This window comes from Eubalaena glacialis, chromosome 6, assembly GCF_028564815.1.
Source record: "Eubalaena glacialis isolate mEubGla1 chromosome 6, mEubGla1.1.hap2.+ XY, whole genome shotgun sequence".
Classification (NCBI taxonomy): Eukaryota; Metazoa; Chordata; class Mammalia; order Artiodactyla; family Balaenidae; genus Eubalaena; species Eubalaena glacialis.
The window spans coordinates 98,173,385-98,192,136 of NC_083721.1; the positions used below are offsets into that span (position 1 = coordinate 98,173,385).

Genomic DNA, 18,752 nt, shown 5'->3' on the forward strand with positions numbered 1-18,752 from the left:
ATGTGAAGAAGAGTAGAGAGGAAAATTATTTATGTTAGTATCACTAATGATAATGCTGAGTTATAAGTATTATATGATGGGTACGGAATGCTATTAATGGTGAAACTCAGGATTTTGAATGGCATCTGCCCAGAAGATTTGCAGTTAAACTAGGCAGAGGGGCCAAGTTAAACAAATGGTGAGTTATGTAAAACCCACAAAAAGAGAAGGCATTTTAGGCCAGCCTTGCAAATAAGAACCAAAGAATTATGAGTGAAATGGCATTTTTTTTCCTAGCCTGCCGTTCACAGGAGCTCAAATAAATGAAATCATTTTTCTCTGCTTTTCACTCAGCAGTAAATCATTGGTAATCCAAGGTTGGTAGAAAAGCAACTATGAAGCTCAAAGAAAATACAAGAGAATCTTTTTTTTTTCCTTAGGATGGGTAAGGACTTTCTAAGAAAAATGTAAAAATCACAAAGGAAAAATAGACTTCATTCCATACAAGTTAAAAATTTTGTACAACAAAAACCCCATTAAAAAAAACAAATGATAAATGATCTACTGGGGATAGTAGCAAAAACTATATCAAAGGGCTCATTTCTTTATAATTAATAAGACAGACCAATAAAAGCCCAATTAAAGCTGCATAGAAACAATGAATAACTTGCAAAAGGAGAAATAGGAATGACAAAAATATTTAGTCTTCGTAATCATTGAGATGTGAATTAAAGCAACAATAGATATACAGTCTTTTCCATTGTATTAATAAAATTTAAAAACAAGACATAATAATAAATGCCAGTATGGTTGCTAGAAGTATAAATTGGTATATACCTCTGATAAGCAATCTGTCAATACTCACTAAGCTTTCTTACAGGAATCTAACCTAGGGAAATTAAAATAGATGAAAATAAATATTTATGTGAAAGAACGTTCATTTCAGTGGTATTTATGGTATCAGAAAATTAGAAGCAACATAAATAAATACTATGCAAATAGTTCACTTATTATGGATTTATATTATGGAATATTATGCAGCAATTAAATATAGTTTAATATTTTTAAAATATTATATAAGGAAGTGTTCATATATCAAGTGAAAAGGTGAAAAAATAAACTATTCACATGGTAGGGCCACAATTTTGAAAAAACAAACTTTAAAACATATCTTTAAAGAAAAAAAGCAAGTTGCCTAAGAGTTAAAGGGAGGAGTGGATTTAAACACTTGGGTTCTAGTCTCAGCTGACTTTGTATATACTGATTAGCGTCCTTGAGTATCAGGTTACACATTTGCAAAATGGAAGGTTATTCTTCTCACCATAGTTTTCTCATTGGATTGTGAGAAAACATAGATACATCTGTAGAAGTTATTATTATCAGTATTATTTCTGCAATTTCCTCTTTGCAGATTCTGATATGTTTTCAAAATGCATCTCTTCAAGTGGAAACCTTATGGTAGTTATTCAGAGTCATAGAAATAAGTATAATCTAATAACAAGTGTGGCCACTTTCTTGGTTTCCAGGGATATCAGAACACCTAAAAGTTGAATTGAAGAGTTTGATTTCCAAGAGCATTTCCCAAGTCATTTGCCTCAAATTGAACAATAAGCTTGTCCTTCTGTCCTCATTCAGTTAATGACACACCTAAAGGATGCAAGAAGCAAATTCCAGTAGCAGGCGGTTCAGATCCAAGAAGTTACAAGGGTTATTTATCTTTATGGGAGCACTGATGTATATAGCACTTCTTACCTGCTACTTACCTGTTGTAAATGTGCCCAATCTGTCAATATGATATCTGAGCAATGCTTTAATTAACTGTAGTTATAGCTCAGGGAAAAGATCTACCAATTTTTCCTCAATAACAGAGATTTAATGGAGATATGATAATTGAGGTAGTTTGTCATTTAGATGAAATGTTTTAGCAGCTTTTTGGATAGTTCTTGAGTAATGTACATGGAGACAGTAGTTTACTTTGGTTTATGCAAATATTCAATGCAGTATGATAAACTGCATTTGCTGTTGAAAATTTCATAATGCTAGATTACATTGAAATATTGTTGCATGTTTTGATACGTAAAACTCAGGAGTTTTATATTTCCATTTTTTGTTACCACAGCCCTTTTTATATTTAATTCAGATGATACTAGATTAACAGTGGCTTGAAAACAAATTGCCTGAGTTTGCATATACATTTAACGCCTGCATGTGGATGAATAGGACCGTAAGTCTTTCTCCTGGATTTGCTTGACCTGTATAAGTTGTTCTTTAGGTTTAATTGGATTTTTTTGCTATTGTAAGCAGAATCGCATTCAGGTTTTAAATTCAAATTCTTCTGTGCAGCAGCCAGGGCACACGTGTATTTTGTCACCACAGGAATTAAAATCCAAACTCACTAGTTTAGAAATTATGCATTGGGAAAGTTTGTGGGTAACTCAAAGGCATGGGGTCAGCTATGTCAGGGGGAGGGCCCAGATGGCTTTGTCTCTACCCTTTTTTAAGATTTGAGATCACTCTGATGGAACTGACAGTATGACTAATTTAACCCTTTGAGGCAATAGGGGAGATTTTACTGACCTTTAATGGATAATTACTGGAGGAAATAGTTCTATTCATTTGGAAGCATTTTTGTTTCCTGCTGCTTAAATGGATAAGTCTATAGATTACACAATGTCTTCCAATTTTTAGCACTTCTCAAAAAAACCAAAATCTTCACATTGAGTGATAAATCCCTTTAAGAATCTGTAAAGTAACTCTGCATTTGCAGTAGTTAAATGTTACAACTCTAGAGAGATTTTTTATATGTTTTTAGCTGTATCAAGAGTGCTAGTGAGCTTTTGGCTCTTAGGTTGAAATGAAAAGTCTCCCTGAAGAATAAAATTAGATAGACTTTATCAAAGGTGTTTGGACCCTGAAGTATATTTCTCTGATAGTATTTCTTTGGGGCATTATTGAAATAGTTTCTTTTGATCTTGGGCTTGGAGAAAAGTTTGTAATCTATAGTGTTCCATTTCTATGAGTTTAAAGATGCTTTTCAGGATCAAAATAATTTCCTATATTTGGTAGAAAAATATTGGTTTGGTTTAGTAGTTCAATACAATTATACGTTAGGTTAATTATCTATGTAACAAGTATTTTTTGAGCACCTTTATGAGGATCACTTGGAGAATTCCTAAGAAGTGTGAGTTTTGAGTTTTCCCTTTAAGGGTCTATTTCCTAGTTTGGAATAAAAGAATTATTCATATTAAACTCTAGGTAGCAATAGGCAGAATTATTTGATCATCAGATTGAGGGAGGAAATTATGTGAGAATTCAAAGAAGGGGGATACTTATGCTAAATGGGATGGCAAGGAGATAAGTTGGGAGTTGACGTAGAGAATGACTAGAAGTTGGATGGGCAAAGGGACTGAGATACGGTAGCCTGGCAGGAAGAACCACTGAGCTCAGAAGTCAGGGATGAGCTTATTCTGGCCTGGGGGGCGCCTACTGAGAAGTGTTGAGATTAAGAGAGAAAGAAGATTGCTTTCAAAATGAAAGAGATTCTATTCCAAGCCTAAGAACTCTAGGTTTTACTTGTGGACATTAGGAATTATTAAAGGCTATTGCACAGGAAAGTTGATATGCCAGGAAAATAAATTCAGCAGCATTGTACAGGCTCAGTGTTGAGGGATACTGGAAAGAGGCTGGCGGTCTGAAGATCCAGTTAGAGGACTGTTAGAAAATTCAGGAATGAAAACATGGATTGAGAGAATGGGATGAAGGTACAAACCTTGCAAGAAGAATGGACAGCATTTAATGACTGAATAGACGGAGGATGAAGGAGAGAAAATATCTATGTTATTTTAGAACCTTGAACATGGATAATTGGGGGAAATATTATTTTTAATGGAAATGGGGAAGTGGGCAGGAGACTCGATTTGAGAGTAGATGATAATGTGCAAGATTTTGTATATGCTGAACTTGAATGTTAATGAGCTTGTTATGTTGAGATCAAATGTCTCATAGGAATAAGTTTGGGTCCTGATTTGGTTCTGTGCTTGGTTTAAATGGCATTATCTCATTGTTTGAATCAAGAACCAAGCACCTCATTAGAAAGATACTTTTGCATGTACAATCACTTTGCACTTCACAAAACTTTAAGAGAAGTCAGTACTTGATGGACAATTGTTAATAGGTTTTATAGTTAATTAATTTTCATAGAGAATCAGAGAAGGAATTGGGGGTAGAACTCAGGTTTTCTACCCTCTAGCTCAATAAACTATCTTGGAAGATTTTAATAATTCATAGAACTGTAGGGTTGGTAGGATCTTAAGGGTCATCTAGTTCATCAACCTAAAGCTACAGTTTCTCCATATCATCATTAATTCATGGCTAACTAGGCTATATTAGAGCCCCTGTGCTGGGGAACTTAAGGTAATCCATTTACCTTTGGATGGGTCTGATTGAAATCTGTCTTCTTGTAATTTTAACCCATTTTTCTTGGTTCCCCCCCCTTGAAGGTCTACAAATTGAACAAATTAGGTATGGTTCTCAGTCCATAATCCTAGTGGAAACATGTTTATTTGCTTTAAGATAACTGAAATCTCCTTCAACTGGTGGGAAATTCAAGCTCAGTCATTATTCTTTATGCTTCCTCCCACCCCTAAGTTGCATAAAGATCTTAAGGCTGATACGGTGTGATCATTTACTGCAGGTGTGGTGCTGTGCTGCTCTGGGGATTCCTTAGAACTCCAGTGTTGAGTGTCCAGACTCCTAGTTACTCTACCCTGCTCTTCCCTCGAAGATGGTCTTGCCACCTCCCCCAGGGCACTGCTCCATGCAGAGAGCCTCTGATCTCTACCACTTCAAAGTCTGGAGGAAATTCACTCTCTTTTTGGTGCATCCCAAGACACTGTCTTCTCTTTTTTTCCTCTGGAAAACTCACCTAATTTCTTCAATGATTTTAGCTTTTACAAATGTCCAGAGGAATTACTAGCATCAAGTAACTTTAACTCTCTGTGCTGTGTAAGTTACTGAGGCAAGGAAATACCAAGGGCTTGACGATGTGTTTGAAATGAGAAAGGAAAAATAAAGAACAAACATAAATTAATATTCCAATAAATAATCCTGCCATATAAATTTAAGCCTTGTTGCACATGGAAGCCTTTGGAATCTTTCATGACTCTCCTACAATTTAGTCCAAGATATCATTGCATGATATAACTTTCCAAGACATTGTATAACGCTATTAGCTCCCAATTTGGGATGGTTTGCAGGATTGTAGGTACACATATGTTTACTTCTTATCTCTACTTTATTCATAATAATATTTAAATTGCTGATTGTTTCCCAACTGGATAATAGGTTGAGCTGGTCCATGAGAGAACTGGCAGTTAAAGATTAGCTCATTTGATTTATGGATTCAACACAGATAAACCAAAGAGGCAATAATCCCTCCCCCCTCCTTCATCTGTGAATAACAGATTTTAATGCAGGCATATTTTAACACTGGTCTTTCCTATTTTGTCTTTAAAAAGCAACAACTTTATAAGGTGAAGATTGAGATGTGGAATTCTGTCTCTTCTATATTAGTAGGAATTTATGAACTTTTTATTTATTCACAGGTAATGAGTGTGTGTATGGCAGCTACCCTGAAATTCCTTTGGAAGAAATGCCAGATGCAGATGGAGTAGCCAGCACTCTCTCCCTCAATATTCAAGAGCCATGCTCTCCAGCTACATCCAGCGAAGCATTCACTCCGAAGGAGGGCTCTCCTTACAAAGTCCCCATCTACATCCCTGATGATATCCCCATTCCTGCTGAGTTTGAACTTCGAGAGTCAAATATGCCTGGAGCAGGCCTTGGAATATGGACCAAAAGGAAAATTGAAGCAGGTGAAAAGTTTGGGCCTTATGTAGGAGAACAGAGGTCAAACCTGAAAGACCCCAGTTATGGATGGGAGGTAAGAATATATTTTGAGTTAACACATTTATATATATTAAGATGTGTAAAGAAGAGATTACTTTTTTAAATGTCCATAAAATAAGCAAATTCCATTTGTTGCAAAATGTCTTCAAATAGATTTTTAAGGATGAACCTCCCTTACAATTTCACTGCTGGATAGAAACAAAGTATTGCTTAAAGATATGGCATGATGGAAAGGAACTCAACTGGTTCCTTGAATGATCAAAGGATAGTATCTTGAAAACATACTAAAGGATAGAAATATAGTTTTTTAATTAGCATTTGGAAACATTGAATGTGGCCATCCCTACGGTATGTGGCATAAGCAAACAAAAGTCGTCATATGACATGTTCATTGTATTTTATCTTTTCTTTTTTGGGAAGGGGGCTTGGAAGATTGGAGGAAACATTTGTCTTCTCCATTTTGTGGCTTTGAGTTAATTTGGTTTTACTTTCATTCTACGTGTTTATTTTGCTCTGTGTTCTAATATATTTTACCCCTCTTATGATAACCCTGCTTTGATTCTACATGCTTCCAGAATGTGTGTACTGTACTGAATCCTGTGATGATTATATTCAAATTGATTTAATGAGTAATTCATGTATAAAAATGACAGCAAAAAACAATATGAAAATCAGTTGCTAGTTTCAGTCATTCTTTTTATAGAACCCATCTGTAAATATGTAAGAGTGGGAAGTTATGGTCTGATTACAAAATCTAATTAAATTTTGTTTCAATAAGGACAGGTAACTATGTCATTCTTTTGAGTTTATAATTTTTGTACAAATTCAGTATATATATATTTCCCATTTATTTTTATACCTTAAAAACTTTTGTGGTTAAATCACAGCATCATAGTTCCTGGAACATCTGACCTATATCTGAAAAATTTGTAGGAAATTTCTACATGGGCAAGAAAGTGTTTTTTGGAGATGTGATTGACCTTTGGTTTCACAGTATTTCAGTTAGACGGAAATTGGATAGATTTATTTTGGTATGTTCTCTTAATATTTATGATCATTAATAGAATATCTGGTTAGCTTTTTAAATAGAAATAAATATGCAGTGCCTTCAGGACTTAATTTCAATTTTTTGTCCCTTTGCTTTATATGTGTCCCCTTATGAAATCTGCTCAAAATGCCATAATAAAAACAATTCTTGTTCAAATTCTGAAATGCTAAAAGTTAAGATCTGGATTTCACATAACCACAAATGAGAAATCCTTCCTTAGTTTTGTCCTTAGCCACAGCTCTGGTAAAGTTGTGGTTTAGCTACATTGCCTCTAGACATGTACATTGATAAGAGATTGTTAACAAATCACTGTAGCATTAACTGATATGTGAGTTGAATACGTTTTAAACCAAATGCGTACAAACTTTACGTCATTATTGTTCACCTTAAAATAATGGCTATAAACATTCTACTAATAAGTAACTCATTAAACTTTTATTACAAAATCTCTAGAGTTAAACAACAAGTGCAGTACTGTTCGAGATTATCCAGAAGGCTTGGAATAAACCAAGACTTAATAATGAAATCATTTTGCTATTCCAGGGTTGGTAAATGCAAGTCTGTGCCTTTTTAGACAGCATACCTGTGGATTCGGGGATGAACCTGGGGATAGTTCTATATTTAGAGGAAATTTAAAAATAATTAATTTTTTTCTCCTTGGAGTAAAATGTCTTCAATATATACATGGGCAAATACTTACCTTGAGGAATGTAAAGTAATTCTTTTCATTATGTCAAAACTGAGTTGTTTTATTGCTTGGAATTCAAGATAACTTTACAAATAGTTCATGACTCTTTGGCTAAAGATCACCCATTTCCTCTCTCTCCTTCAAGAATTCAGTTGATGGTCAATTTGGTGGTTTTCGTCACCATTTTAATGGTCTCTCGCTTTTGAGAGTGTAGACTATCTGCTCTAGATGTATTGTGAACAAAACCAGAGAAAGAGCTTTTTTTGGGGTATGATTTTGGCAAACTTGTTATCCACGGAGGAACAGTTGAGTTCTTGACTTTGGTATTTTGTTTTTTTAAAAAAATCTTACCATGGTTAATACCTAATCCAATCATGATCAACAAAGGTACTTGCACAAAGGCATCTGACCTACTCGCGTGTGCTCTTTTAAATTGTTCTCGTGTCATATTTGCCCTCAACTGTAGCTGATTTCCCTCCTGTTTGGTTGGACAAATAGTTGTGATTAACTAGTGTGGCTTCTTTTTTGATACTCCTTCATTTTAAAAAATGATGAATTGAAGGAGAAAATAACCTCTTAGGCCAAAGAAAATAAACATGAACAGAGGAAACCCAGATTCAGCAGTTACTGAGTACCTACTATGCATCAGATTCTGTACTAAATGTTTCCTTGAGAGAAACCTAGCCTATCATAACTGAACAAGTCATTCCTATCTCTAGTACTATGCTTGCTCTCTTCTCCCTGCAAAGTTCCCCTCCTTGCGCATTTCCTGTTTAGTAAATTGCATTACCATCTGTTCAGTTGCTCAAGCCAAAAAAATGGATCATCTTTGACTGTACTCCCTCCCACACCAACCATGTCTGATTTATAGTTCCTATATTCTATCAAGCCTCCATTCTTTGCACATACTGGTCTCCCTACCTGGGAATCTCCTTTTCCTTCGCATCTTTAGCAAGTTTCTATTCATTCCTCAAGTTCTCTTCTTCCATGACATCATCCCTGACCTTTCTAGTCACAATTTAGTACTGCTTACATTTTGTCTCACCATAGCATCAGGTAAATCCATACTAAAAAACTTAAAGCGTTGTGCAGCATCCAGACTGTTTGCCTAGTTTCCCTAATAGAGCAACATTTCCGTGAGAGCTGGCATAGTTGTATCCACTAAGTGCAATGTCTTGATTGTGTCCTATCTGTGCTGCCTGTGGTGTTGTCTAATGCTAAGTATATTACCTGAAATAATCATACTGGATTAGTCGGCTCAGGCTGCTATAACAATATGCTACAGACTGGGGGGCTTAAACAACAGGAAATTTATTTTCCCACAATTCTGGAGGCTAGAAGTGTGAACTAAAAGTTTCAGCTGATTCTTTTCCTGGTTTGCAGATGTTGCCTTCTTGCTATGTCTTCACGTGGCTATTCCTAGGTGCATGCACATGCACACACACCTACACACAGAGAGAGAGAGAGAGAGAGAGAGAGAGAGAGAGAGAGAGAGAGAGAGAGAAGGCGGTGGTGGTGAGCACACTCTGGTGTCCTTTCTTCTTATAAGAACACTAATCCTATTGGATCAGAACCCCACCCTTATGACCTCATTGAACCTTAATTACCTCCTAAAGGCCCTATCTCCAAATTTAGTCACACTGGGGTCTAGGGTTCCAACATAAGGATTTGGGGGTGGCTTAAACATTCAGTCTATAACAGACATGTAACAAATAATTGTTCAATAACAGAATGAGTGAAAGAATAAAAGAATAAATGAAAGAAAGAATGAATGGATATAGGATTATGTTACTCTGAAAGAGATGACAAGAAGTGAGGACTTAGGTAGGCCCATGAAAAAGCTAGAATCTGGATTTTAGACATGTGGAATGAAGTCTTAACTCTGCCACTACTGTGTGATTCTAGGGAAACTACTCCAAATCAATTGATTCTTGCATTTTTATTTGACTAATGGGCTAATAATAACTGCCACACATCATTAGCTGTTATGTAATTAAAATTAAGTAAAGAGATATGGTAGTTTCTTCAAAGAAAGTTTTTAAAAGAGAAAGCTCAAAGATAGTATTGCAGTTAGGGCCCACCTTTCTGAACCCCATTTAAATAATTTTTTAAGTTAACTGTATTTCCCCAAAGGGGTACTTCTGGGGAATCATTTAAGTTTGTATTTTTGAGAACTAGGATATTTTTGAAAAAACGTTTTATAGACCAAAATATACAGTTAGGTAAACTTAAGCCATAAGCATAAAAAACATCATTTGTGTGATTTCTCCAAACCAGTATTGACTTAATAAAGAAAAACTTTAAAAATATTATTAGAGTTTGGTAGTGATTTCCACCTTGCAAAGCATATGACTTGTCTCTAACAAAGAGATTTTCAAAGACTAGGGAGTGCTTGATTGTCTCTAGGACCTAAAAGTAATTAGTGATAGAACACTTTTTCTTACATTTAGAACTTTAGAGTTACTGATTAGTGAAGAATAATTTAAAAAATTCTCTTGGTTCAAGTTGAGGTTTTCTTGTATGTTTCTTTCTAAGATGACCATTATGTGATAACATAAGAATTGCTTGGCAGAACAGAAGGGAGCAGGCTTCTGGAGGGAGACTTCCGAGGCTCAAATCCTCTTTAGGGTTCGTGTACTAGTTGAATGATTTGGGAAAAGTTACTAAATTCGCTGTCCCTCAGTTTATTTGCATGTTACGTGGTGATAATAATTGTACCTACCCAATTAGAATTGTTGTGAAGATAAAATGTGACATCGTGTGTTAAAAGCCTACCAAAGAGCCTTCCATCTGGTAGAAGTGCTTAATAAAGGTGAAGAGCAACAAAAGCTTGACTAAAACACAGATCTAGCCCAGGGTCATTAGATAGGGCAAAAGCCAATTATATGTTATTTACTGATTTTTCTATAAATTATTGCTCTTTCTCCCACTTCTTGTTTTCTAGAAGTTCAGTTACCTCCAGGATGATCTAATTATGTGACTCTGAGTTTATTGAAAAGGAGGCACTGATTGCTTCCTAATTAAGAATTAAAACAAGGATTCAGGAGAGATTAATAAATTTCTTTTTAAGCCAAAGAGTAATTTGGGTGGCACATTTTTTAATAGTCTGAAAATGGGTCATTGGAAAAAGAGAGTGAAGTTTTGTTTCTTTGGAACATTGCCATTTAGCACATTTTCTTTGCCTATATTTGTTGTCATTGGCCATCATAAAACTCTGCGAGGAGATGTAAGTCAGTGCACCTGTTAGGTGCCAAATCTTCTGTTCTATCTGTCTCACCCAGAATTGCTCCAGATTACTTTGATCAGTTAAAATACCAGATATGAACTTGGCTTTTCTTTTTCTCCCCTCAAGCATACACATATTCAGACTTAGAAAAATAATGACATGAGTGGACAGTAAATTTCTCTTATGTTGGGTTAAATAGATGGGAAGGAATAGTGGAAAGAGATTTTACAGGAGTCAGACATTCATTAAATAATTTTGATGCAGTGCTTTGACAATACATTATATTCTAGCAACATAGTCCTGAAATGTGATATTACAATGAATGTGTGCCTCCTTATATCATTTTAAAAGGAATAGTTCTCACATTTGTAAGTTTGATTTTCAGGCCTGTGGTAATGCCTTACCCATTGAAACATGCAATCTATGTGTTAACTGAAACATGAGCATACATTAAAACAACAACAACAACAACAACATCAAACTTTCAAGATACCTAACAACTGAGTTCAGAGTCAGGAGGTTGACAATCAAATAATGTATGTTTGGTAACAAAGAAAAATGGGGTAGTTTTAGAGATATGTACCAGGTATCTTTGAATGGCAATATTTCTCACTTATTTCTCTCTAGGTCTCCTTGGGTCCAAAATGAATTTTCTCTGGTTTGGCATTGACTTCAGAGAAAATGTTTATTCATTAATGAGGAAGTACGTTCACATGACAAGTTGTATATCCTTAGAGGTAGATAACTAAGAAGTGAAGACCTTTGTCTTAATAATTCTGAAATGAATTGATTCCAAGAGAATTATTATGCCACCAAATATCCAAAAGGGTGTCTTTAATAGGTAGTTAGGAAAGAAAAATGTAATCTAATAATAAATGTATAATACCATAAAACCTTGTATTACAAAGTATTTATTAAGTGTTTGCAATATTATTTAAAAGGTGGCAAATATAGTTTGGATATTAAATTTTACTATGTGAGGAATTAAGACTCCACGCTTCCACTGCAGGGGGTGTGGGTTCGATCCCTGCCCGGGAAGCTGAGATCCCACATGCCTCGTGGCCAAAAAAAACCAAAACATAAAATAGAAGCAATATTGTAACAAATTCAATAAAGACTTTAAAAATGGTCCACATCCAAGGGAACTTACCTTAACATAATAAAGGCCATATGTGACAAACCCACAGCCAACATCGTTCTCAACGGTGAAAAACTGAAACCATTTCCTCTAAGATCAGGAACAAGACAAGGTTGTTCAGTCTCACCACTATTATTCAACATAGTTTTGGAAGTTTTAGCCACAGCAATCAGAGAAGAAAAAGAAATAAAAGGTATCCAAATCGGAAAAGAAGAAGTAAAACTGTCACTGTTTGCAGATGACATGATACTATACATAGAGAATCCTAAAGATGCTACCAGAAAACAACTAGAGCTAATCAATGAATTTGCTAAAGTAGCAGGATACAAAATGAATGCACAGAAATCTCTTGCATTCCTATACACTAATGATGAAAAATCTGAAAGAGAAATTAAGGAAATACTCCCATTTACCACTGCAACAAAAAGAATAAAATACCTAGGAATAAACTTACCTAGGAGACAAAAGATCTGTATGCAGAAAACTATAAGACACTGATGAAAGAAATTAAAGATGATACAAACAGATGGAGAAATATACCGTGTTCTTGGATTGGAAGAATCAACATTGTGAAAATGACTATACCACCCAAAGCAATCTACAGATTCAATGCAATGCCTATCAAACTACCAAGGGCATTTTTCACAGAACTAGAACAAAATATTCCACAATTTGTATGGAAACACAAAAGACCCCAAATAGCCAAAGCAATCTTGAGAAAGAAAAATGGAGCTGGAGGAATCAGGCTCCCGGACTTCAGGCTATACTACAAAGCTACAGTACTCAAAGCAGTACGGTACTGACAGAAAAACAGAAATATAGATCAATGGAACAGGATAGAAAGTCCAGAGATAAACCCACGCACATATGGTCACCTTACTTTTGATAAAGGAGGCAAGAATATACAATGGAGAAAAGAGAGCCTCTTCAGTAAGTGGTGCTGGGAAAACTGGACAGCTACATGTAAAAGAATGAAATTAGAACACTCCTTAACACCACACACAAAAATAAACTCAAAATGGATTAAAGACCTAAATGTAAGGCCAGACACTATAAAACTCTTAGAGAAAAACATAGGCAGAACACTCTATGACATAAATCACAGCAAGATCCTTTTTGACCTGCCTCCTAGAGAAATGGAAATAAAAACAAAAATAAACAAATGGAACCTAATGAAACATAAAATCTTTTGCACAACAAAGGAAACCATAAACAGGATGAAAAGACAACCCTCAGAATGGGAGAAAATATTTGCAAATGAAGCAACTGACAAAGGATTAATCTCCAAAATATATAAGCAGCTCATGAAGCTCAATATCAAAAAAACAAACAACCCAATCCAAAAATGGGCAGAAGACCTAAACAGACATTTCTCCAAAGAAGATATACAGATTGCCAACAAACACATGAAAGGATGCTCAACATCACTAGTCATTAGAGAAAGGCAAACCAAAACTACAGTGAGGTTTCACCTCACACCTGTCAGAATGGCCATCATCAAAATATCTACAAACAATAAATGCCGGAGAGGGTGTGGAGAAAAGGGAACCCTCTTGCACTGTTGGTGGGAATGTAAATTGATGCAGTCACTATCGAGAACAGTATGGAGGTTCCTTAAAAAACTAAAAATAGAACTACCATATGACCCAGCAATCCCACTACTGGACATATATCCTGAGAAATCCATAATTCAAAAAGAGTCATGTACCACAATGTTCATTGCAGCACTCTTTACAATAGCCAGGACATGGAAGCAACCTAAGTGTCCATCGACAGATGAATGGATAAAGAAAGATGTGGCACATATATACAATGGAATATTACTCAGCCATAAAAAGAAACGAAATTGAGTTATTTGTAGTGAGGTGGATGGACCTAGAGTCTGTCATACAGAGTGAAGTAAGTCAGAAAGAGAAAAACAAATACCATATGCTAACACATATATGTGGAATATATTAAAAAAATATGGTTCTCAAAAACCTAGGGGCAGGACAGGAATAAAGACGCAGCCGTAGAGAATGGACTTGAGGACACGGGGAGGGAGAAGGGTAAGCTGGGATGAAGTGAGAGAGTGGCATGGACGTATATACACTACCAAATGTAAAATAGATAGCTAGTGGGAAGCAGTCACATAGCACAGGGAGATCAGCTTGGTGCTTTGTGACCACCTAGAGGGGTGGGATAGGGAGGGTGGGAGGGAGACGCAGGAGGGCGGAGATATGGGGATATATGTGTATGTATAGCTGATTCACTTTGTTATAAAGCAGAAACTAACACACCATTGCAAAGCAATTATGCTCCAATAAAGATGTTTTAAAAAAAAAAATGGTCCACATCCTAAATAAATAAATAATAAAAGTGAGAAAATGCTGAGAGAAAAAGTGAGGCTTAGTTAATAGGACCTTGAATATGATTGTCATTGAGGCCCAAGAAGACATTATGGATTCTCTTAGAATATAATGAAATAAAGAAAAGAATGTGCAATTAATTTTATTCATCGTGTCCTTCCAGAATACATAGCAGAAACCATATGTCAGGTTGTTAAAAGAGAATAACAGTTTACTCTTCTGAAGCACCATGAACTACCCCTAGTTTTGACCTGGGCTCAAGAGGGATCTCTTTTTTTGTGTGTGTGAAAATGTCAGAATCCCATTACCCCCACCCACATATGCTCTGCCATCTTATACTTTCTTTCATGAAAGGTATTGATGAAGTTCAGCATGTCTACTCATCTTATGGCTGCTTTGACACCTCTAGTATTTCCGAAGTGTAGCTGAAGATGTATGCAAGTATGATATGAAACATTTTTAAAAGTTCTCCAAATATCAAGAGTTTTTTGTTTTACTCTGCCTTCCTTGGTGATCAATTAGAATTTGCATGTGAGTCACTCATTTTTCAAAAGCATTGTGGGCGATTTTCTTCCAATTGGAAGTGTATCCCACAAAATGGACCAAAATGAGTTTCTTCCTTATTTATTCACCCACACATCTGCATGATTATTGCTTCCCTCTTTAGTTGCTAAATCAGTAGTAAAACTCATGGATTCAAAACATGAAATGTTCAGGAAAGATCCTCTTTTAAGAGATTTGACAGTTGACTTTAGGATTTGATCAATCCAGGGGCAGGGATTCTTTATAATGCCTTGTTATTCTAGAACACTTAAAAGTTGGGACCACTGCATCAGGATATTCTGTTCTCTAAGCTTTTTCCTTGAGGATAAGTTAGGAAGCAGTGGGAAGTAGTAAGGAGTAGCTGATTCAAATCTATCTTAGAAAGATAAAGAGTTGGTTCGGTTTCTTTGCTCCCTAGTTTGTCTAGTGTAGCAATATGGAGAGAATTTGTTCAAGTAATGTTAAGGAGGTAGTATGGAGAATTGGGGACACAGAGGATTTGTACATTGTTTCATTTGAGCAATAAATAAAAATTTTATTAATGTAACTTTTTTACATCAATAGAATCATACAATAATTTTGATGTACTTCTTTTTTACATAATTCTGTCCAGAAATTTAAAAATGAATTAGCATTGCAGCTAATTACTGAAAATTTAGTAAAGAAATACTATCCTCATTTTTGCTTTGGTACCTCTTTTGGCCTTTTATGATATAGGTGAAGCTAAAGATAAGTCAAATATTGTATGCTTTTTAAGAAGATTTTCTACATGATAATTAGTAGGATTGTCAAGCTAAAGAAATCACAAAGAGCAAGACGTGGCCTGCTATCATTATGACAAAGAATGATATAAAAGGACTTTGTGTGTGTTTCGAGCAAATAGATACCAACAGCTACCTGTTAGGTTGTCATTTCTTTCAAGTCAATATTTGATATAATAAGATTTTAGTATGGCAAAGATTTTTGACAGCACTTTTGTTATAAAGGAACTTTTGCTTGTACTGATAGAAGATGAACAAACATTACAGAGAAATAGCTCGTTTCACTGAGCAACTCCACACCATCGTGTGGAAAAATGTGACCAAAGGAGAAAGTCTCAGAGATATCTTCTCAGAGGAACATTCATGGCCAGGAACAAGACACGCAGGTTCAAGAACAATTAAAAGTTTATTCTAGGATAGTTGGTCCTGCCATCTGCTCCCAATCTCTACTACTTCCAGATCCAAACCCTATCACACTATTAAACATTACCCCATCAGTTTTCAGACCAGACTTTTATTCCACCAGTTAAATGCTGCTCGAGACACAGAAAATAATTTATATTTCTCCAGCTAATCCTAGGAAGTCAGTTGTAGAATGTCATCTGATACAAAAACAATGTCTCCAGAACTCAAACTGTACAACCTTACACACACACACAAATACATATGTTTTCTTAAGTTTTTTAAAATGTATCATTTTGGAATCTTCATTTTGGATTTGGATTTCAGATCTGAGTGTTGTTTTGGATGTTTGGCCCCAAGGCTTTCTCTACGAAACCCATATAAAGTTGGGTGCCTTATGGTTCTGCCTTGGCAGTCACTGTTAAAAAAAGGCACTGTAACCCCATCCCTCCTCCCCCCGAAAACAACAAAAAACGAAACAAATCTTTTTCAGAAACATCAAATTTATAAAGATTTAATTTAATTTAATTTAAATTTATAAAATTTATAAACATCAAATTTATAAATGGATGTTACATAAACATCCATTACATAAATGTTACATAAACATCCATTTATAAAGTCCTTTCTCCCTATATATCCCTGTCATTCACTCTCTTACTCTTTCAATATCTCACACATCCAGCAGGTGCTGCTCTCAGACTCTCCCCTCTTAAACACCATCCTCATAATCCAGGCCTCTCTCCCTGTCAAAAAATATATATATATATTTTTTTAATCGTGTAGATGAACTTACTCAATATGGACTTCCTCCATTCTAGTATTACCTAGTAAAAGTTACCTGGCACCTGGATGTGGCTAATGAACAAGGACCCAGCCACTGATCCAGGAAAAAAGACTCCTTCCTCCCCGTGGGCAGGATGGGAAGAGGGTAATGATTACAGATACCCCTACTCTGAAATCTCTCTTATTCCTGCCGCACGCACACCTAGAGTTTTCGTCATGCATAGGCAATACACGTATATTTTCTGTGGCTATGATTATACTTTCTATGACTTGCATTACCTGTGACTATTGGCCAGTCAGCTCACGTCCCAGATCCATGAGAGGTGGGCACTTGTGCCTCCTTTCAATGGGCTGCCAGTGGTATTTTCCTCTGACACTGCAGCTGACCGCCCAGGCTTCCCAGGTGTACGTGGCATGGCACAGAAACCTCAATTGCTTGACAGCCACAGGTGTGGATGATTTGTTTTTTCTTTTTTTCATTTGTTTAGATTCTTGTGGTAGGAATTCAGCAGGTGTGTGACGGCAGCATAGCATCTCCACCATGGCACAGAGGCCAGCTGCCCTGAAAAAAAGATGTTCTTGTTGGTCTCGCAACACTGCCAGCTTGAATTCCTGTTTTCCTGGAAACCTCACCCAAGGGCAAGACTCTGCCTAACCAGTGAGTTAGGATAAGTTCATCTCAATAGATGAGCAAGAAGAGCCTCCTTATATGAACCTAATCTACAAGTAGCAGCAGGTTACCTGGCTCTGACCTCCTGGATTTTTTTTCTTCTTTTTTCTTTCTAACCTGAGCTGGTATCATTCCAATTACAGGGATATAGGAAACCCTGGACTTGGTTTCCAAAGAGATATAAACCATGCTAGGATGCTGTTGTTGACATATAAGTTTCTGCTCCTTTGATTGAGACTAAACATAGGAGCATGTATTGAGAGTGGTTCCGTGCGGAGTTTTCCACACTCCTGCCATCTCCTCAGGAAGTTACTAATCCTGGGACCCAATCGGTTCAGTATAGGGCAAGGTAACCTTGGAGATTTTTCCAGACCATGTCTAGCTTTAGTGAAGGGGTGGGGGAGGCTAGCTACTGTAATACTGAGGGAACCAGATAGAGAAGGAGGTAACCAAGAGCCATTGCTGTCAGTCTGTCAGCGTGTGGGGCTGAGCCATCCAACCTTTCCCTCTCCTCGCCCTCATTAACCTCTCAAACATTTGTCCTATGGCTTCTCTTGGCTAGGTCATGATATCCAAAGAAATGGATACATACACCGTAGGTTACTCAGTTTCCCTTTGTCGCAGACCCTTCCCCAGTTTTTCTCTTAGAATCAAGCTTGGAGTTTATTTGATGTTGTTTTTACTTGTGTACACATAGTATAGGTGAGGGTTTCAGGGGCAGGGGAAGCTACACAGTGATTTGCCTTCTGGGCCCTATATACCTCTCTGAATATAGACATTGGTCATCTCTTCCCTTTAGGTGGCACAAATGCAACACAATGCAGTGATGACACATGTCAGATGAGCATATATCTCGAAGGCAGCAGATGGATCTGTAAATCAGCTTGGGGAAAAGGGGTGTCGTGTGTGAGTGTTAGATAGTCAGTAGACGAGGCTTTCATCCTGCATCTTGACCTTTGACAATGCAGATATTTATGTTAACATATGTTTGATGTATCTGCAGTCACTGAAGAGAACTGGTTGTCATAATCCAGAGAAGTAAACATTAAACATCATATGAAACATTCAAATCAGTTTTGCAGCTGTTATCCTTTTGTAGTGGCATTTCATATGTTCGTCTTTAGCTATTGCTAATATTTTAATCTCTTAAAGAGATAATTATTTAATCTCTTGAGAATCTAGTTCTTCTGTAATAACAATTAAGTGAGATTAAAACCCTTACACTGAACTCCAGGATTGAGAGTGATCAGTCCTAT

The 18,752-nt window shown here is 36.2% G+C and overlaps 1 protein-coding gene across 8 annotated transcripts in view; it reads left to right on the forward strand.

Annotated features, from left to right (window-relative positions):
- MECOM (MDS1 and EVI1 complex locus) overlaps positions 1–18,752 on the forward strand; it is a 564,679-nt gene that overhangs the window by 273,832 nt on the left and 272,095 nt on the right. For all 8 annotated transcript variants that reach the window (XM_061194502.1, XM_061194497.1, XM_061194500.1 and 5 more), the window contains exon 2: positions 5,583–5,920. In XM_061194502.1, the coding sequence (XP_061050485.1) occupies positions 5,583–5,920 (338 nt within the window). The remainder of the gene's footprint in view (positions 1–5,582; positions 5,921–18,752) is intronic.